The 15159-nt window shown below is 56.7% G+C and overlaps 3 protein-coding genes across 9 annotated transcripts in view; 1 reads left to right on the forward strand and 2 right to left on the reverse strand.

Moving 5' to 3' along the window:
- Positions 1 to 402: 402 nt before the first annotated feature.
- On the reverse strand, positions 403 to 3476 carry Fastk (Fas activated serine/threonine kinase). 3 transcript variants are annotated; one of them, XM_063250754.1, is made up of 5 exons: positions 3354 to 3476; positions 2658 to 2841; positions 1043 to 1255; positions 805 to 913; positions 403 to 681 (listed from the first exon to the last, which is right to left on the reverse strand). In XM_063250754.1, the coding sequence occupies exons 1-5, from the start codon at positions 3363 to 3365 to the stop codon at positions 591 to 593; spliced, it is 609 nt and encodes a 202-aa protein (XP_063106824.1). In that variant the 5' UTR covers positions 3366 to 3476; the 3' UTR covers positions 403 to 590. The 3 variants fall into 3 exon arrangements, with proteins under 3 accessions (XP_063106824.1, XP_063106823.1, XP_023420734.2); XM_063250753.1 differs by having other exon boundaries at positions 2929 to 3407; XM_023564966.2 differs by having other exon boundaries at positions 2658 to 3407.
- A 499-nt stretch (positions 3477 to 3975) lies between these two features.
- Positions 3976 to 6494, reverse strand: Tmub1 (transmembrane and ubiquitin like domain containing 1). Of its 2 annotated transcripts, none has more exons than XM_003469681.5 (3): positions 6339 to 6494; positions 5026 to 5446; positions 3976 to 4773 (listed from the first exon to the last, which is right to left on the reverse strand). In XM_003469681.5, exons 2-3 carry the CDS (start codon positions 5415 to 5417, stop codon positions 4422 to 4424), a joined length of 744 nt encoding a protein of 247 aa, XP_003469729.1. In that variant the 5' UTR covers positions 5418 to 5446; positions 6339 to 6494; the 3' UTR covers positions 3976 to 4421. The 2 variants fall into 2 exon arrangements, with proteins under 2 accessions (XP_003469729.1, XP_013007821.1); XM_013152367.3 differs by lacking the exon at positions 6339 to 6494 and adding an exon at positions 6045 to 6223.
- A 2796-nt stretch (positions 6495 to 9290) lies between these two features.
- Agap3 (ArfGAP with GTPase domain, ankyrin repeat and PH domain 3) overlaps positions 9291 to 15159 on the forward strand; it is a 47220-nt gene continuing 41351 nt past the window's right edge. The window contains exon 1 of one of the 4 annotated variants that reach the window (XM_063250743.1): positions 9291 to 9892. In XM_063250743.1, the coding sequence (XP_063106813.1) occupies positions 9565 to 9892 (328 nt within the window). In that variant the 5' untranslated portion in view covers positions 9291 to 9564. The remainder of the gene's footprint in view (positions 9893 to 15159) is intronic. The other 3 variants (XM_063250744.1, XM_063250750.1, XM_063250749.1) reach the window with 3 other exon arrangements.

Raw genomic sequence — 15159 nt, forward strand, 5'->3', positions numbered from 1 at the left:
CCAGTGGGGGGGTCTTGAGCCCCAAGGGCACCCCCACCCCCACTTCAGGTCCCCAGTAGAGACCCAAGGCCCGGAGCTTTTGCCTTAGGTAGCTCTTGAACTGCAGTAGACCTCTCTGTGACTCCAGCCCCTCAAAGGGTAGCTACAAGGAGGGAGTGAGTAACCTGCCGGCCAGACACAAGAGCACACACGCATGCACTCAGTGTGCAGAGCCACTCATTGGCAGAAGCTGGTAGCCCATGAAGCCCAGGTGCTGCTCCCTCAGAGCCCAAGAGCCCAGCAACACTCTGCCACCTTGGCAGAAATGCCAGTATTCATGCAGCCTAAGTTCCACCCTGAAGGAATAGACATGGTCCAGGTTTCGTTGCGACATCAGTGTCTCAGGGCCCAGCCATGCCCAGCCTGTTCTTTACCTTTGGGCAGAGTTTTGGGTTGTGGGGTTAGAGGCAGCCTGGCCCTGGGCACAGGACCTTGGTGGATAAGGTAGGAAGGGATCCCGGGTCCTCACAGGGAGCACAGCACACACAGGAGGAAGCCTGCAGGAGACAGACCGACTGGGCCTTAGCCAGGCTTCCTCTCTGGGGTGCCACTTACCTGTACAGTAGCCTGGATGCACAGTCAGGTCCTGGTGGTACTTCCCCCAGCAGCTGCCACAGCCCCTCAGCTACTATGTCCTTGTGACTGAGGGACATGAACACCAGTAAAGGTCCCAGGTTCCATCTGTCCCTTGCTGAGCACCACCACCCTGGGCCAAACCCTCTGCTACCTCAGGGAGCCATTTTCCTTAGTGACTGCCCAACACACCTGTACTTGCAGTGGACACGGTCAGTGATGAGAGGCTGTGGGAAGATGGGCACCTGCTGTCTCTGGGGAAGGTGTGGACCCTGGTATCCTGGGAGCTCCAGCTCCACAACTGTGTCAAGCAGGGAAGAGGTAGCAGTGCATAAGGAGGCAGGGACTGGAGACCCACTGGGCCACTAAGCCCTGGGGACCCCATGCTCTTCTCTCCTTGGCCCCCTCCAGCCAGCCAAACCCTGCCTACCACTGATACGATTCATGAAACCAGGGGAGAAGACAAAGTGCAGGACTCTGAAGGGCAGGCACTGGAGCTGGCACAGTGACATCCAGATGTTGACTGTGGCCAGGGGTGCCACCCCAGCTTCCCATGCCAGGATCGCTGAAGGCAGGGCATAAACTGCTGCTCCAAGGGCAGGTAGTTCAGCCGCCCAAAAGGCAGGACCAACTTCTGCACCACCTGTGAAGAGCAGTGCATGACTGCGGGCAGCAGCTCATGGTCTCCCACCAGCTACTATGGCCCAAGCTGGGAGCACTGTGGACAAGGCAGAATGGTCCTCTATCTTGGCTCATGGACGCCAATGTGCCCCGAACCACATTACCAGAGCAGGCAGAGGGATATGGTGAGAGAGAGAGAGAGAGAGAGAGAGAGTGTGTGTGTGTGTGTATACCTGAAGCTCTGAGCATCGGGATGTGAGGATGGGACAGTGGTGACTGCTCTGGCAAACCGTGAGTTCTAGGTATCAGCACTGGCCATGAGTGTTGGACAAGCCACAAAGGGTGTGAGAAGGCACCCCAGGGAATGGAGCAGGGCAGCTTAGCAGAAGAGTTTGCTCACTGAGGCCACAGAGGAGTATGGAAAGGACACAGGCAAGCCCATTTTGCTGCTCAGCTGGCTTTCCTGGACCACCAGGAAGTGGGCAATGGCTTCCAAAAGCTGGGGTTCCCACAACTGGTGCCTGGCCAAGTGCAGGGCAAGGAGCACCATTACACAGGGTGTGAGTTTCTCTGGCCTCACCTCTGTGAAGGCAAGATCACACAGATCCTACAGGCCAGACCTCCAGTGGGTCAGACTGCACCTGAGCCCAGGAAACTCAGACCCTGGTCCCATCTCTTTTAACCTTCCAGCACTTGCCAGGCTACTGATCAGATGCCGCCATGGGCACTGTAGGAACTGAGGGCAACTCAGAGCAGCTTCGAGTCTTTGCCCACCTCGGAGGGCAGGCTATAGAGGTGGAGGTGGTTTCAGATGGAGGCAGAACATTTGCTCCTGCTCCAGGGCACACACTGGGGGCCCATCTGGTGGAAAGCCTGTGGAGAAGGTCACAGGCGGTCCTGATGAAAGGGCCTTTCCAACTGTGGGGTGCATGAGTCCCCACCTGTTTCCGGAGTGGTTAAGTGCACGAGTCCAAATGGAAACACTGGGGAAATGTAAAGCATCATGTGAACATGACATGTTAGAGCCCTTGGTGGGGAGAAGCTTTATACAAGATGGCAAGCCACTGTCATCTTGTGCCACTTGTGAGAAAATGCAGTAGCTCTCTAGAGAAGTGTATTGGAAGGAAATTGGGGTGGCACCTAGGAAATTGGAACAAATGTTGACTTATGATTCTGATGTAGGTCCCCACTATTCTGTATTCTTCACTCTTCCCTGGATATCTACACCCCCGGTCGCTTTCTTCATCAATCAGGACTGCAACGTGCAGACACACATGCATGGTGTGAATGTCAAAGGAAGGGTAGTTTCTGATGATGAGCTGACTCGAGACTTGCCATGTGGCCTGCTCCACAGGAAGAGCCCCAGGCCGAGTCAACAAGAGCCAGCCAAGCCCATGAAGCGCAGGGTAGTGGTGTGCGCACACCTTGGTGTGGTTCTGACGCAGCAAGTGCAGCAGCTCCCCAGGACTCTTCTGCCTGTTCCAGAAGCCTCCGCAGTCCTTGCACAGGGCCTGGATGGGGATCTCCAAGGGGCCTCCACTTGCTGGGCCCCAAACAGTAGGGTACTGGTGGGATCAGCAGCATGCCAGACAACCGAGTAGGGGAGGCCTGAGCAGAGAGCAGGACTTGAAGCATGGAGTTGGATGATGGAGACCCTGAGGGCCAAAGAGGCACAATCTTCTATCTACTCCTCACCTCACTCCCCATCAGGCAGGGCTTGGGATCAGATGGCTTCTGTGATTGCTCTAGTCCTACTCCCCATCCTGCCCTCTCTTCCCCGTTTTACTTCTGGAATCAGCAATCCTACTCTTTCAGGGCGTTCAGCAAAGTAATTCACATGCATTATCTCCTCTGATGCTCCGTGCAGGCCGAACAGTTGCAGGGCTGGCATTATTCATTTCACGGGTGGATAAACCAAGGCTCAGAGCGATAAGAGGTTAAGAAAAGCCTGAGGTTATTTGAGAGGCTGGTGGTCGCGCCTAGCAAGGGATTCGGGTAGGCTCGAAGATGCCCGTCCAGATCACTTCCCCTCCCACAGGAGGCGGAGGTGGCATGGGGGTCGGCACGCGGGCTGCGCAGCCGGGCGGATCCTGGGTCCTAAGAGGGGCGCTCCCTCCTACCTGAGTGACCATAGGACAAGCGGCTTCACCTCTGCTTGTCTCCCGGTCAGTGAAACGAAAACTCAAGCGTCCACCCTGCGGGACGCACGCGGGGCCCGAGCGCGCAGCGTCGCGAAGGCGCACAGTCGGCGAAGTCCAGAGACCTCACACCTGCCCCTGCCCGAGGATGTGAGGAACCCGTGGCCACCGCCGTTAACGCCAGCTCCCACCGCCCTCCCACGGTCCCCCTAAGGTTCCACCCTAGTGACTCCCTAGGCCCCGCACACGTCACTCCCTCGGCCGGCCTCCGGGCCTGGGAGCTACGCTTCCACCACAGCCTCATCAGCAGGCTGCCAGGTCCGCCATCTTCCCAGAAGTCCCCTGTCGCCGGCGCACACCAATCCGACGCAGCGAAGGGACAGCAGAGACGTGGCTCGCTGCGGGCGGGGCGACTCTTAGGGCCTCGGGCCCGCCCCTCGCTTCCGGGAAGTGCGCGCGCCCGGGGGCGGGCCTACCGGCGAGGGGCGGGGCTACAGGACCCACGGCCGAAGCGGGAGGCGGTGAACCCGGGTGGCAAGTTGTACAGGACAACTCTTCACCTCCTTTCTGCCCACTTTCAGCCCCACAGACAACACACGGCGAGTGAAAACTTCACAGTTACTTTAATCTGCATGTGTTCTAGATCCCAGCTCCTTCTCCAGGCTCTCGCTGTCTGTGGTTCCCCAAATCAGCCTCTTAAGGACCATAGATGGCTGGGTTCTCAGGCAGAACACTAAGACGGACCCAGGGTGGTGGCCCCAGTCTGCCCAGGACCAAGGCAGCGACAGCAAGTGCCTGACCCTGAGGAGCCGACTGTCAGGGCCGGCTGGGAGGCAGCAGCCCTGGAAGGCGAACCAGAGCCATGGCTGTGGAGGTCACAGTGATGGGCCTCCGCCAGCCCCTGGAGTCTCCTGTGGCGTAGAGCTGGGCTCCAGGGCAATGGGAAGAGGCAGGCAGGCGAAGCTGGCCTGGGCAGGCAGCAGCGCCCACTGTGCTGTGGGGAGCAAGGTCCAGAGGGGCCGGCCGTGCTGGCGAGAGCTCGAGAAGGCACTACGGCCGGTACATGGCAAAGGCTAGGAGGCTGAGGAGCAGGGTGAAGCCGGCCAGGCCCAGGGTGGCTGTCAGGGGAAAGAAGGGCCGGTACTGGATCTGGCAGTACCAGAGCAGGAGCAGCAGGAGCAGCAGGAGGGGGAGTAGCAGGCTGCCGATTTCCAGCCCGGAGGGGCCTGGCTCTGACCCTGGTGGGCAGGGGGGATGCTGGGTACCGACCCTCGTGGACACGTGGCAGTGGAGGACACAGTTGGGAGGAAGGTGAAGGCTGCCCAGTGTCTGGGTGTCGTCTCCTAGCAGCTGACCTTGATAGATGAGTCGCACCTGCTGTTCCCGGCCCGGAAACTGGGTCCTGAGGAGAGAGGGCCCTGGGTAAGAAAGCAGGCCTCAGGCAATCCTAGTCCCTGTCCAGAGCCAAGCTCCCAGCCCTGGCCCTGCCCTCCACACATCACCAAGGCTGTGGCCTCTGGGGGGCAGTCTGCCCTGGGTGAACAAGGACAGCTGGTGATTTGAGGAAGAGAATATGAAGGTGTCTCAGTGGTTCTTGTGTGGTTACTTTCATCCCCTCCCTTAGCATTTCTTTCCTACCCCTGTTTCTGCTTACCTTTTCAAGGAGCCAATGGTGTCATGGGGCCAGGCCCTAGCCACCTGCTCAGAATCGTTGAGGAACTTCAGACGGAGTACTAGGGGCTCCTGGGGGGGGTCCAGGGCTGGTGGTGGTGTTGTTGTGACTCCGGTGCCGGGTTCTGGTTGTGTAGCTTGACCTCTGTGTCTCAGGCTGGAGGGCTCAGCCCCAGGTGCCTCTCCTCTGATGCTGTCAATGGCTGCCATGGCTTCGCTGGGCTGGGCTGGTGTTGGAGTCCTTGCCGGCTGGAGCAGGGTGTCGGTGCCCTCGGAGGTATGTGTTGAGACCCAGGCGAGGGCCAGCACCAGAAGGCAGGCAAGCACCGCAAAGAGCACGGTCACTTCATCACCCACCCCTTCAATCAAGGCCATGGCACCTGCTTGCCTGCCGTGCTATCGAGCTAGGGAGGTACAAAGGACAGTGAGAGGCTAGATCACAAGCCAGGGGCCCTCCAGGCTCCAGCAGGCCCCCAAGCTCACCCCGGCTCAACTCCCCCACGATGCTGGTTTTTCTGTTGCCTTCCCCACCCTGGAGCACAGACTGCTCTGACCTCCAAATGTGTTTTTTAGTGCCCCTAACCATTACCACATCTCAAGTCCAAACTTTGTAAGGCTGAGTTCTGGGTCTCTTTGTTGTTTACTGTTGAGCCAGGATCTCAACATGTGGTTCCGACTGGCCTTAAACTCATGGAGATCCTCTTGTCTCAGCCTCCCAACTTTCTCTATGGTGAGGCCCTTGACCTTGTTGTAAACAACTCCTCTTGTACATTTAACCCTCCCCAAACTTCACCCCAAGCTTACCTACACAAACTTTCATCCACTTCATCCCAGTTTATTTGCTTTCACCTACTTCTCTCCAAGCTCACCTAAGCTTCAGTCTCTCAAGTTTCTCCAAGGGGCTGACAGGGGGGTCTCTTGGTCCCCTGCTCCACCCCCCGTATCGTGAACCCGAACCCCACGAGCGCCATAAAGGACTTATCCCCAGAGCTACCCACACACCAGTCATCAAACTCCGGCTTTGGGCAATCTAGAATCTCCGCGCGATGCCACCCAGCCAGCTCGGCCCTTTCCTGGTCCCCACAAATGGACACCCACTACCCCCGCAGCGCCCCTACTCCGCGCCTCCTCTTCGGGTAGCCTGTCTAAACCCAGCGGCCTCCAGACTCCCGATCCCTCAGAGACCCGGGCTTCGCCCTTTCCACCCCGCTGCCCCGTTACCCCTCCCATCTTCCCGCCCCCCGGGCCTCGGGAAAGCCCGGGTGATCCCGGGGCGGGGCGAGCGCAGGCACTCACCTCCCGGCCCCGCCAGTTCCATCGCGGCCCCACGGGCACTTCCGGGCGGGAGGCGCTGAGGTCGCAGACACCTGGGGCTCCGCTCTTTCCCCGCCGCCGCCGCAGCCCGGGGCATTGTGGGACTTGTAGTCCATCACGTAGTCCCGGCCTCGCTGCGCACCCACGTGCGGAGTCCGCCTGCGGATCCTGGCGGCTACGGACAGCGGAGCGGACTGCGCAGGCGGATCTGGGCGGGGAGGCGGTGCTGGCCCGCTTAGTGCTGGAGCGGCTGCGGATCCGCCCCCTCTGCCGTCTGCAGCCGAGGTATCTGACACTCCAGACACCAACGTCAGCAGGAGCACGTCACAGCATTAATGCCAATAAGGCAAGGAGAGAGGCTCAGGGGAGTCCACTGGCCTCCACCGATGTCGGGGTGAGGGGAGGACAGAAGGCAGCCTAGATCCCTGGAGCTCAGGAGGCGTGGGTTGCATCTCCAGTTAGCTGAGGACACCGACACCGATCCGGGAGCTGTGCCCTCTCTCTGCCTGCTTGTAGCGTCCGGAACAAACATTATGAATCCACTTACACTGTGCCAATAAGCGTATGATCTCAGTTGGCCTACTAAATCTCCCTGAACTTAAATTTTTTCATTGCCAAAATACAGTTCATAAGACAATCATAAAGTCATTCAACATTCTGAGTTTTTTTGTTTGTACCGGGGATTAAGCTTGTGATCTTGCACTTGCTAGGCAGGCACTTATGCCGCTGAGCTAAATCCCCAGCCCCAAAACTTGACCTTTTTACAGGGAGTTTAGCTCAGCAGTGTAAGTGCCTGCTTGGCAAATGTAAGGTTCCGAGTTTGATCCCTAGCACCAAAAAAAAAAAAAAAAAAAAAAAAAAAAAAAAAAAAAAAAAATTTTGGAACTGTTATGAAAAGTGAAAACCATATAAAGTATATGCCCCTCAATAGATATTTACTTAGCTATGTTCATGTGCCCCCTCCACCCAAACCTAGGCTGAGAAATTGGGTCCTTAAGAGTGTTTATCTGTAGACAACAGTGAATCCCAGCAGGGCCTGCAACCACTAACCTCTATAAATTTTCCTTCCTTCTTTTAAATGTCTGCAGCCACAGAAATTTCACATCCTGGACCTTACAGGCCAGTTTTAATGGAAAAGGCTGTTGTCTTCTCACAGCTCATATCTGTTTGTGGGAGCAAGTGGCCCAATTGTTGCCTTGGGAATGTCAGTTTATAAAGTACACAACTAAGGTATCTCTAGTTCTTTCCCTCCTGATCATTTATGCTACATTTATTAAATATACACATACTATAGGTTTGGCACTGTGCAAAAGGCTGGGAACACATGGTTTATCAGACTCTTTCCCTGCCCTCACTCAGCTCAGACAGACAGCCTGTATGTGCCAAGACAGGTACGTGCTGGTACATGGTACAGTTTCTTGCTGACAATTCCTATTTTTTTATTTTGAGGCAGGGTTTCACTGTATGTTTCAAATTGGCCTTGATCTTACTTTGTAGCCCAGGCTGGCCTTGAACTTGCAGCAATCCTCCTGCCTTAACCTCCCAAGTGCTGGGATTACAGGCATACACCACCCAGCCTGGCTTCACTGACAATTCTAATCAAGCATCTTAAATGTTAATGTTGCTTTTTCCAGTTACAAAAGAGCAGAGTTAGGTTTTCTGTTCACCTACTATTTTTGCAGATATAGTCCAGCCTCAGTAAAAGCTCTCTTTCTTCAGGTCATCCAAGTAGAAACCCAATGTTGATTAGTTTGTCTCTGGTCCTTTGGAAAGTAAAGAGAAATTTAGGTGAAGAAATTAGTGGAATATTATGCAATTTTATCCTTGATTTGGGAAATGCAAGTGTGTTTAAAATAATGACACGTGTCAATGATACTCAAAAAATAGCTGGGCAGAGCCCTGGGAGATTTATTGGCCGTGGTCACTGCCCTGTACCTGCTGTATCTTGTAGGTTTTAGCAAACCTGTTCTGGGGATGGGTAGCAGATGGCTTTGGCAATGGGAACGGGGGAAGCTGGAACACTGGAGGAAGCTCCTTGGCTACAGGAGTCGAAGGGCTGCATGGACAAGTGAGTGAGAGGAAGGAAGATTATCGGAGCCATGTGACTGATGAGTCTTTTGAAGGAGGAGAGCATGGGAGAATGATTCCTCCCTGTTCTTCCTTTATGTATGAGTGGGGCTGGGCAGAATTCAGTGACCCCTGCCACCCGTCTGGCAAAGAACCTCTTTCAGGAGAGGCTGGTCACAGGAAGACTGAATAGGGACAGTTGTTTAAAGTGTAATTTCCAGAAGCCTTCTAATGACGCTCGCTCTCAAGAGAAAAAGGAAATAGGCAGGGAGCCATCTCAGCCTGTGCGCTGTGGCCAGCAGTGGATACTGTGGCTGGAAGCCATGAAGAGGATCTGGTGGGCAGGAAGGTCACTATGACTGATCTCTGGGCCTGGGGACAGAGAAGCCTGTGCTGCACTGAACGCAGGACATCGTGAACGAGGTTTAGTGGGGCCCTGGCTCCTCGGCCAATCAATCCCAAAAATTAGCAACCCCAGGCACAGGGCACTATTCAGACATGTCCGGAGATCTGATACCCACCCCGCCCCCCATCCCTGCCACAGGCTAGCGCAGAAAGAGCAAGGCGACAGTCGACCCAGAGGTGGCCAGGGCAGCTGTGCCCGCAAGCGGGTAGCGCCGCAGGCAGCGGGGATCGGGGCAACGATCTAGCGGAAGGGCCGAGGCCCGGTGGGAGGGGCCGGGCGTCAGGGCCTGCGCGCGTCGCCCGGGGGCGGAGGCTGCAGTGCCCGCGAACTAGTGAGCGAGCGAGGGGCGGGGGCGCTGGGGCGGGCGCAGGAGGGGCGGGGGCGGGGGCTGGGGCTGGGGCGAAGGCGGCGGGGAGGGGGGCTAGGCTGCGTGTGCTGGAGCCGGCGGGGGCGGCGGTGCGTGCGCATGACGCGGGGGGAGGGCCCGGGCCGCGCGCTCCCGGTCCCGTTGTTGTTGCCGCTGGAGGCAGCGGCGAGGCAGCGGGATCGCGGCGCTGGGAAGCGCCTGGCGGCGGCCACAGCGTGCGTGACAGCGCCTCCTGGCCTAGGCCCCCGGCCCCATGCAATAGCCCCACGCAGCCGGCTCCTTAGTCCCGGCCCCGCCAGCCCCGCACGCCTGCTCGCCGCCGCCACTGCGCCGCCCCGGGCCCCGCTCGGGCCCGCGGCTCCGGAGCCATGAACTTCCAGGCCGGCGGGGGGCAGAGCCCGCAGCAGCAGCAGAGCCTGGCGGCTCCGGGGGGCGGCGGCGGCGGCGGCGGGGGTGCCGGTGGCAGTGGGCAGTTCGGCGGCGCGGGGCCGGGGGCGGGGGGCGGCGGCCCTTCGCAGCAGCTGGCAGGCGGGCCGCCCCAGCAGTTCGCGCTCTCCAACTCTGCGGCCATCCGCGCGGAGATCCAGCGCTTCGAATCAGTGCATCCCAACATCTACGCCATCTACGACCTGATCGAGCGCATCGAGGATTTGGCGCTGCAGAACCAGATCCGGGAGCACGTCATCTCCATCGAGGGTGAGCGGAACGTGGGGCGGCGGGTGCTGGGGCGCGGTGGACTCTCCCGCGTTGGCCGGCCTTCGCTGTCTTCGGCGGAGGTGTCCTGGCGCGCCCGAGGTCCGGGCCACGCGGTTTGCGGGACGCTGCAGAGCACGTATCCAGGCCTCGCCACGTCTGGTCTGGGGACACTTTGGGGTCGGAGAGATTGGTCCAGCCCTAGGGGACGTGTTTTTTGCGGCTCATGCTCCATTGTGCGAGGGTGGTGTTGCTCTTGGGACCCATGTCGCAGAGGTTTTGGGGCCAGGGGCTGAGTATGTTAAGACATGGCTGGGGAGGGTGGGGAGGCTGGGCGCTGAAGGCCTGGAGACGGCTGGAGGTGGGGCTGAGGCCCTGGAGGCTCCGTAGCTGTTGCCCGGTGGTAAGGCGGGTGATCGAACCTCCGTTAGTGAATGGCAGTCTTCCCGGTCTCGGCGTCCTCTCGCGACGCACCACCCCACCGTCCCATGGCGTGGAGGGCGTGGGCAGGGCCTGGAGTGGGCTGGGGTGCTGCGACCTTGTGGGAGCCATCCTACTGGCCCTCAGGACCCCGGGCCGGGTCTTCAAGCACAGGGTACCCGAGAGTCTCCTCACTCCTGAGGCATGCGCGGGGCTGCTGCCCACTGACCTCCAGGGAGGCTGCCTCAGGCGTCGGGAACCGGAAACCCCAGGTCACTGCTATGTCCAGCGTTCTGTTCTTTGGGTTTTGGGGCCCAGTACTTGTGGCTGCTGCCAAATGCCCCACTAATTCTGGTGTGATGGTTGGGTGGTTTGTGGCATAGTGACCTTCCAGCAAGCTAGGGCAGATGAGCCTTATCCTGTACCATCTGCTTGGGCCTCCGACTCAGTTCCAAGGGGACACCCACCAGCAGGTGCTGGGATCTGTCTTCTCAATCATGGGGGAGAGCCAAGGCTGATTCCTGATGACATGGGCTTCTGGGTGGGGGCCTGTCCACTACTTGGTGTTGTAGTGAGAGCTGCATTCCCGTCTTCACCTCTTTGAGCTAGGCCCAGGGGGCTCCTACACCTGAACGCTCTCTTCCTGTGTGTAGAAGTTCCCATAGCTGGGGAAATACTATTGGATCTTTTAGGGGGCGGACTCGAGAGCCTCATTTAGAGCTAAGCCCTGCCCTTTGTTGTAGTTTCCCCACTGGCTGCTTTTTTCTGTCCTTTTCTTAGCCTGTTTCTATCTTCTTTTTCCAGGCTGAGTTCACTCTGAACTAATTAGGTGACAGGAAAAAACTCATTAACGTGGATTTGAGTAAATGGCCTGAATCACTGGCTGGGGACAGTAAGATGGCATTTGTGTAAGCCCAGAGCCCCAAAGAAAGGAGATGACCAATTTTTCTTCCTAGATCTGAAGTGGCTGAGGGGAGAAACACCTTCCCCAGGTTAAATGTCCCGTATAGAAAATACAAAGTTCTTGATCGATTGCAGGATGAAACTTTTTTTTGAGACAGGATCTTGCTGTGTAGTTCAGGCTGGCCTTGAACTTGCCATGTACCTTAGGCTGGCCCGGAATTTGCAGTGATCTTCCTGCCTCAGCCTGAGTGCTATGATTACAGATGTGTGTCACCACGCCTGGTTGCATGATGGAATGTCATTCCCTGTTTTGGGAGGTAGAGAGACTTGATGGACAGCCAGACCATATAGGGAGGGTCCTTTGCCACAGCAGAGGCCAGGCCCTACATCCCACACCACCTTCTAGAGCAGTGTCCCTCCCTGGGATCAGAGGTGTTTGATTGGACCTCTTCTGTGCCAAGAAGGCCATGATACATTTTTTTTTAAACCTCCATTTTAAATTCAACGTGACAGGCAGAATTTCCCTCCCTGGGCCCAACTTCCCTATTGCGGTTTGGAAATAACCCCACCGTTCCATCTGTTTAGGCTGGAAGCTTGCTATCACCCTCTCAAAATCCTGGGACCCGATGTTTCATTGTCACCAGACCAACCCAGCTGCTTCCCACCCTTCAGTTCCCTCCCCATCCCCTGTGGAGACCTCCTGGCTCCTTCCCCTTTCTCTCCCCTGCTTCCTGGCCTCTCCAGGAACCCATCTCTGTGACCCCAACTCTGAGGGCTTTTCTGTTGCCCAGGATTTTCTGCTGTAGGCAGGCTGGCAGGCTTAAAAAAAAAAAAAAAAACCAGGCTTCTCCAGTTTCGGCCCTGTATGCTTCCTGCTGTAGAGCTCTTCCATCTGCTGAACCATATTGCCTCTGTCCTGCAAGGCAGCTTCTCTACCTTTCTTGGAGTGGGAAGACAGCAGCTTCTTGGGGTGTGGCTGTGATTCCTCGCCTGGATTGAGCTTCCTGACACTGCCACCAGCAGACCTTGATCTTTACATAAAACCAGCCAGGGACCTTGTCCTTTCTTGAGGGGTGAGACTTCACAGAAAACAGTAACATTTTGGAGCATACCGGAGACCAGCCTTCTTTCTGTCAAAGCTTCCTGTGACCATCAGGACAGCAGGCACTGAGGCAGTTGACTGGGCACCTTAGCTCCCATCCTGTCCTCTCTCCACTTTTCTCAATGTCCCAGCCCCCTTCCAAGGGAGGAGGAAGCAGGGGACCCTGTGGTTTTCCTGTGTTTCAGCACAGGGTTTGGGAGTGGACAGACTATTTTGCTCCATTCCAAGAGGAAATTCAGGCTCAGCAGCCAGTGCAGGGATTGGACCTCAGGGCCATCACATGTCATGGTAGAGAGGGACAGGGACACAAAGTCAGAGAAGGAGGGATCCAAGCAGATACAGCCAAGGAGAGCCCAGTGCCTCATTTCCCTTTCAGACTATCTCGCTCCCAGGAAGAGGAAGGAATTACCCCACTTGTGCAGTCTCCTGGCTGTATCCTAGGAGGGACGTAGGGGAACTGGGGGATCAGCCCAGACTGGGGACAATGGGCTAAGCCAGCTAGGCATCTGGAGATGTTGTTGAAAGGAGCACCTCTCTAAGGTGCCCACAGGTGTAGGTCTAGGGGCTCTGCCCAGGGCATCAGGCAGGAGGGCCCTGCAGCTTGGGCTTGGGTTTCCGGCCTAGGCTCTGGGCCTGGAAGTCAAGGGTGACTGCGTGTGAATGCCACATGGCCGAGCTGTGTCAGCGGGCTTGTTCAGTTTCCCATTTGTTTCCCCCTAGGGTGTGTGTTTGGGAACGAAGTTCCCCTGCACATTCCAGCCAGCCCTGCTGAATTGTCTTTTGCCTTACTCACACAGGCCTCAAGGGATGGGGGCTTTTTTTTTTTTTTTAGCTAGGCAGGAAATGGGCATGACCTGGGGGCATGTGTGTTGGGGGAGCCCAGGAGGAATAGTAAAGGTGTTGCACCCCTCCTGGCCAATCCCTAACCCCCTGGGATATTTCACTCTGCCCCACATTTCTTAAATATCCTTTGACCTGTCCCACAATATCCTTGTGATGGCAAATGGATAAGCATGATGATTCTATTTTCTAAATTATTATTATTATTTTGGTACAGAGTCTCACTATCTCATTCAGGCTGGCCTAGAATTCCCAGGGATCCTCCTGCCTCAGCCTCCTGAGTACTGGGAATATGAGCATATACCAGCATACCCACTTGATGTTCAGCCAACTTGTCTAGCTTACCATGAGCTTTCCTTGTAGGACTTGCTGTCCTGTGTTCTGTCCAGGCCTGACTGTCTCCAAGGGCTCCTAATGGGGAGGTCTGAGGTGGACCCAGCTCTTGCACCTATCACTTTTGAAACTGCTCTGCAGTTAGCCGCTTAGGGCTTAGGGCCGGTGCCTGGTGGGGGTGTGGCTGCTTGTGAAGGGCTTAGCAGACAAGGGTTCTAGGAATTCTGGAAGAGGAGCTTTGTGTGGGTGCTGGTAGGCAGGGGAAGCTGCCTTCGTTCCAGATCCATTTATTTAGCTCCTACTGTGTGGCCCAGTTGCATCTGGTACCACAGAGAGCTGGAGAACAAAGGGCGGGAGGAATGGAGACTGAGGAAGGGCTGGGCTGGGCTCAGCCAGCAGGAGGTGCCGGGGCACTAGGAGTGGTGGCAGTAAAGCCTGGTTCTCAGGGCAAAGCTCAGAGGCCTGGAAAAGCTTATCAAGTTCCTTGCCCTGGGGGTTGGAGATGGATGGGCTGGTGGCCCCAGCTTATCTCAGGTCGCATGTCCTTGGGGTCATCAAGGTAGAAAACCTCTCTCATTCCATTCATCCTGTATCATCAGCAGATGAGACTCACAGTAAAACAGTCTTTTGTCCCCAGGTACCCAGCCTCCCAAGGGAGGGACCTGGGAGTGGGGGGAGGGTAGGTATGAAAACACAGTGGTACTCAAAGCACAAGTGGGCAACTCAGCTGGCTTCTATGTCTGCAGGTGCAGTGGGCAGGACCCCAGGGAAGGAGACTTTAATACCCTCGGCTGTATTCATTTTTATCTTCCAAGAAGCTATCGCTTCCTCCTTCAGGACCTGGGGGCTCCTGGGAGGGTTTGGGCAGAGTGGGGGGCTGGCTACACCTGACTGAGCTCAGCCTGTACACAGTGCATTTGTACCTGGAAGCCCCTATGCCAGTGAGCCTCTGACAGCCTTCAGCGCATGTCAGGAGCCAGTATAGTGGGAGTTCTGCTCTTCAGGGCAAGCAGGCATTGCTAGGAACACTGAGGTTTAGGGGAGGGCCTTTGCTCCCCCAATCCACACACTGCCTGATCGCGGTGGTCCCTTTGCACTACACAGGTGGTTCAAAGGTGGCTTAGTCCATATTGTTTTCCTCCTCCTGCTGTTGCCAGTTGCCCTCTACTGCCAGGCATAGGGCAAGGACCAGCTCATTCAGCCAAGGGTGGAGGTACAGAGGGAGGGGATGGGGTGTGGGGCAGGGGCAAGGTTCACGAGTGTTTCCATCTGCTGGCTGGAGGGAGCCCCAGATCTCGGATGCTCCTGCTCCTCACCCAGCTTTGCAGAGGAGATTCTATTTTAGGTTTGTAAGTGGCCTCTTGATCTTGCACCTGACATCATTGGGCCTCTGAGGACCTTCCCAAGGCCTTGAAGTGAGCTGCACAGCCAGGGGTTTGGCCTGGCGTTGCAACATCAGGTCAGGCATCACTCGCCAGAACCAATGGACTAGAGATGGTTTTGCCAGGTGGGTACAGGTTGGCATTCTATGGGTGGGTCCTAAGGAAGGCTCTTGGGAATCACGTCACCCTTCCGTGTGTAACTCATGGAAATTTAGACTGTACCCTCAGGGGAATTCCCTACTGTGCTTTCTTCTGGGTGTCTCAAAACCATCCCAAATGGTGGCACTCAG

This window comes from Cavia porcellus, unplaced genomic scaffold (assembly GCF_034190915.1).
Source record: "Cavia porcellus strain 051 isolate PalLab524CR breed Dunkin Hartley unplaced genomic scaffold, mCavPor4.1 scaffold_6, whole genome shotgun sequence".
In the NCBI taxonomy this organism is placed as follows: Eukaryota; Metazoa; Chordata; class Mammalia; order Rodentia; family Caviidae; genus Cavia; species Cavia porcellus.

What these genes read in the sequence shown, in the direction of transcription:
- Fastk (XM_023564966.2), bottom strand. Translation starts at nt 2,868, where the DNA reads ATGCTTCAAGTCCTGCTCTCTGCTCAGGCCTCCCCTACTCGGTTGTCT. An exon ending in TGCGTCAGAACCACACCAAG is followed by an intron (nt 1,256 to 2,657) that starts GTGTGCGCACAC and finishes TGCTCTTCACAG; the next exon opens with GTGGTGCAGAAGTTGGTCCT. An exon ending in TTTCATGAATCGTATCAGTG is followed by an intron (nt 914 to 1,042) that starts GTAGGCAGGGTT and finishes TGCTTGACACAG; the next exon opens with TTGTGGAGCTGGAGCTCCCA.
- Tmub1 (XM_003469681.5), bottom strand. Translation starts at nt 5,417, where the DNA reads ATGGCCTTGATTGAAGGGGTGGGTGATGAAGTGACCGTGCTCTTTGCG. An exon ending in ACCATTGGCTCCTTGAAAAG is followed by an intron (nt 4,774 to 5,025) that starts GTAAGCAGAAAC and finishes CTCTCTCCTCAG; the next exon opens with GACCCAGTTTCCGGGCCGGG.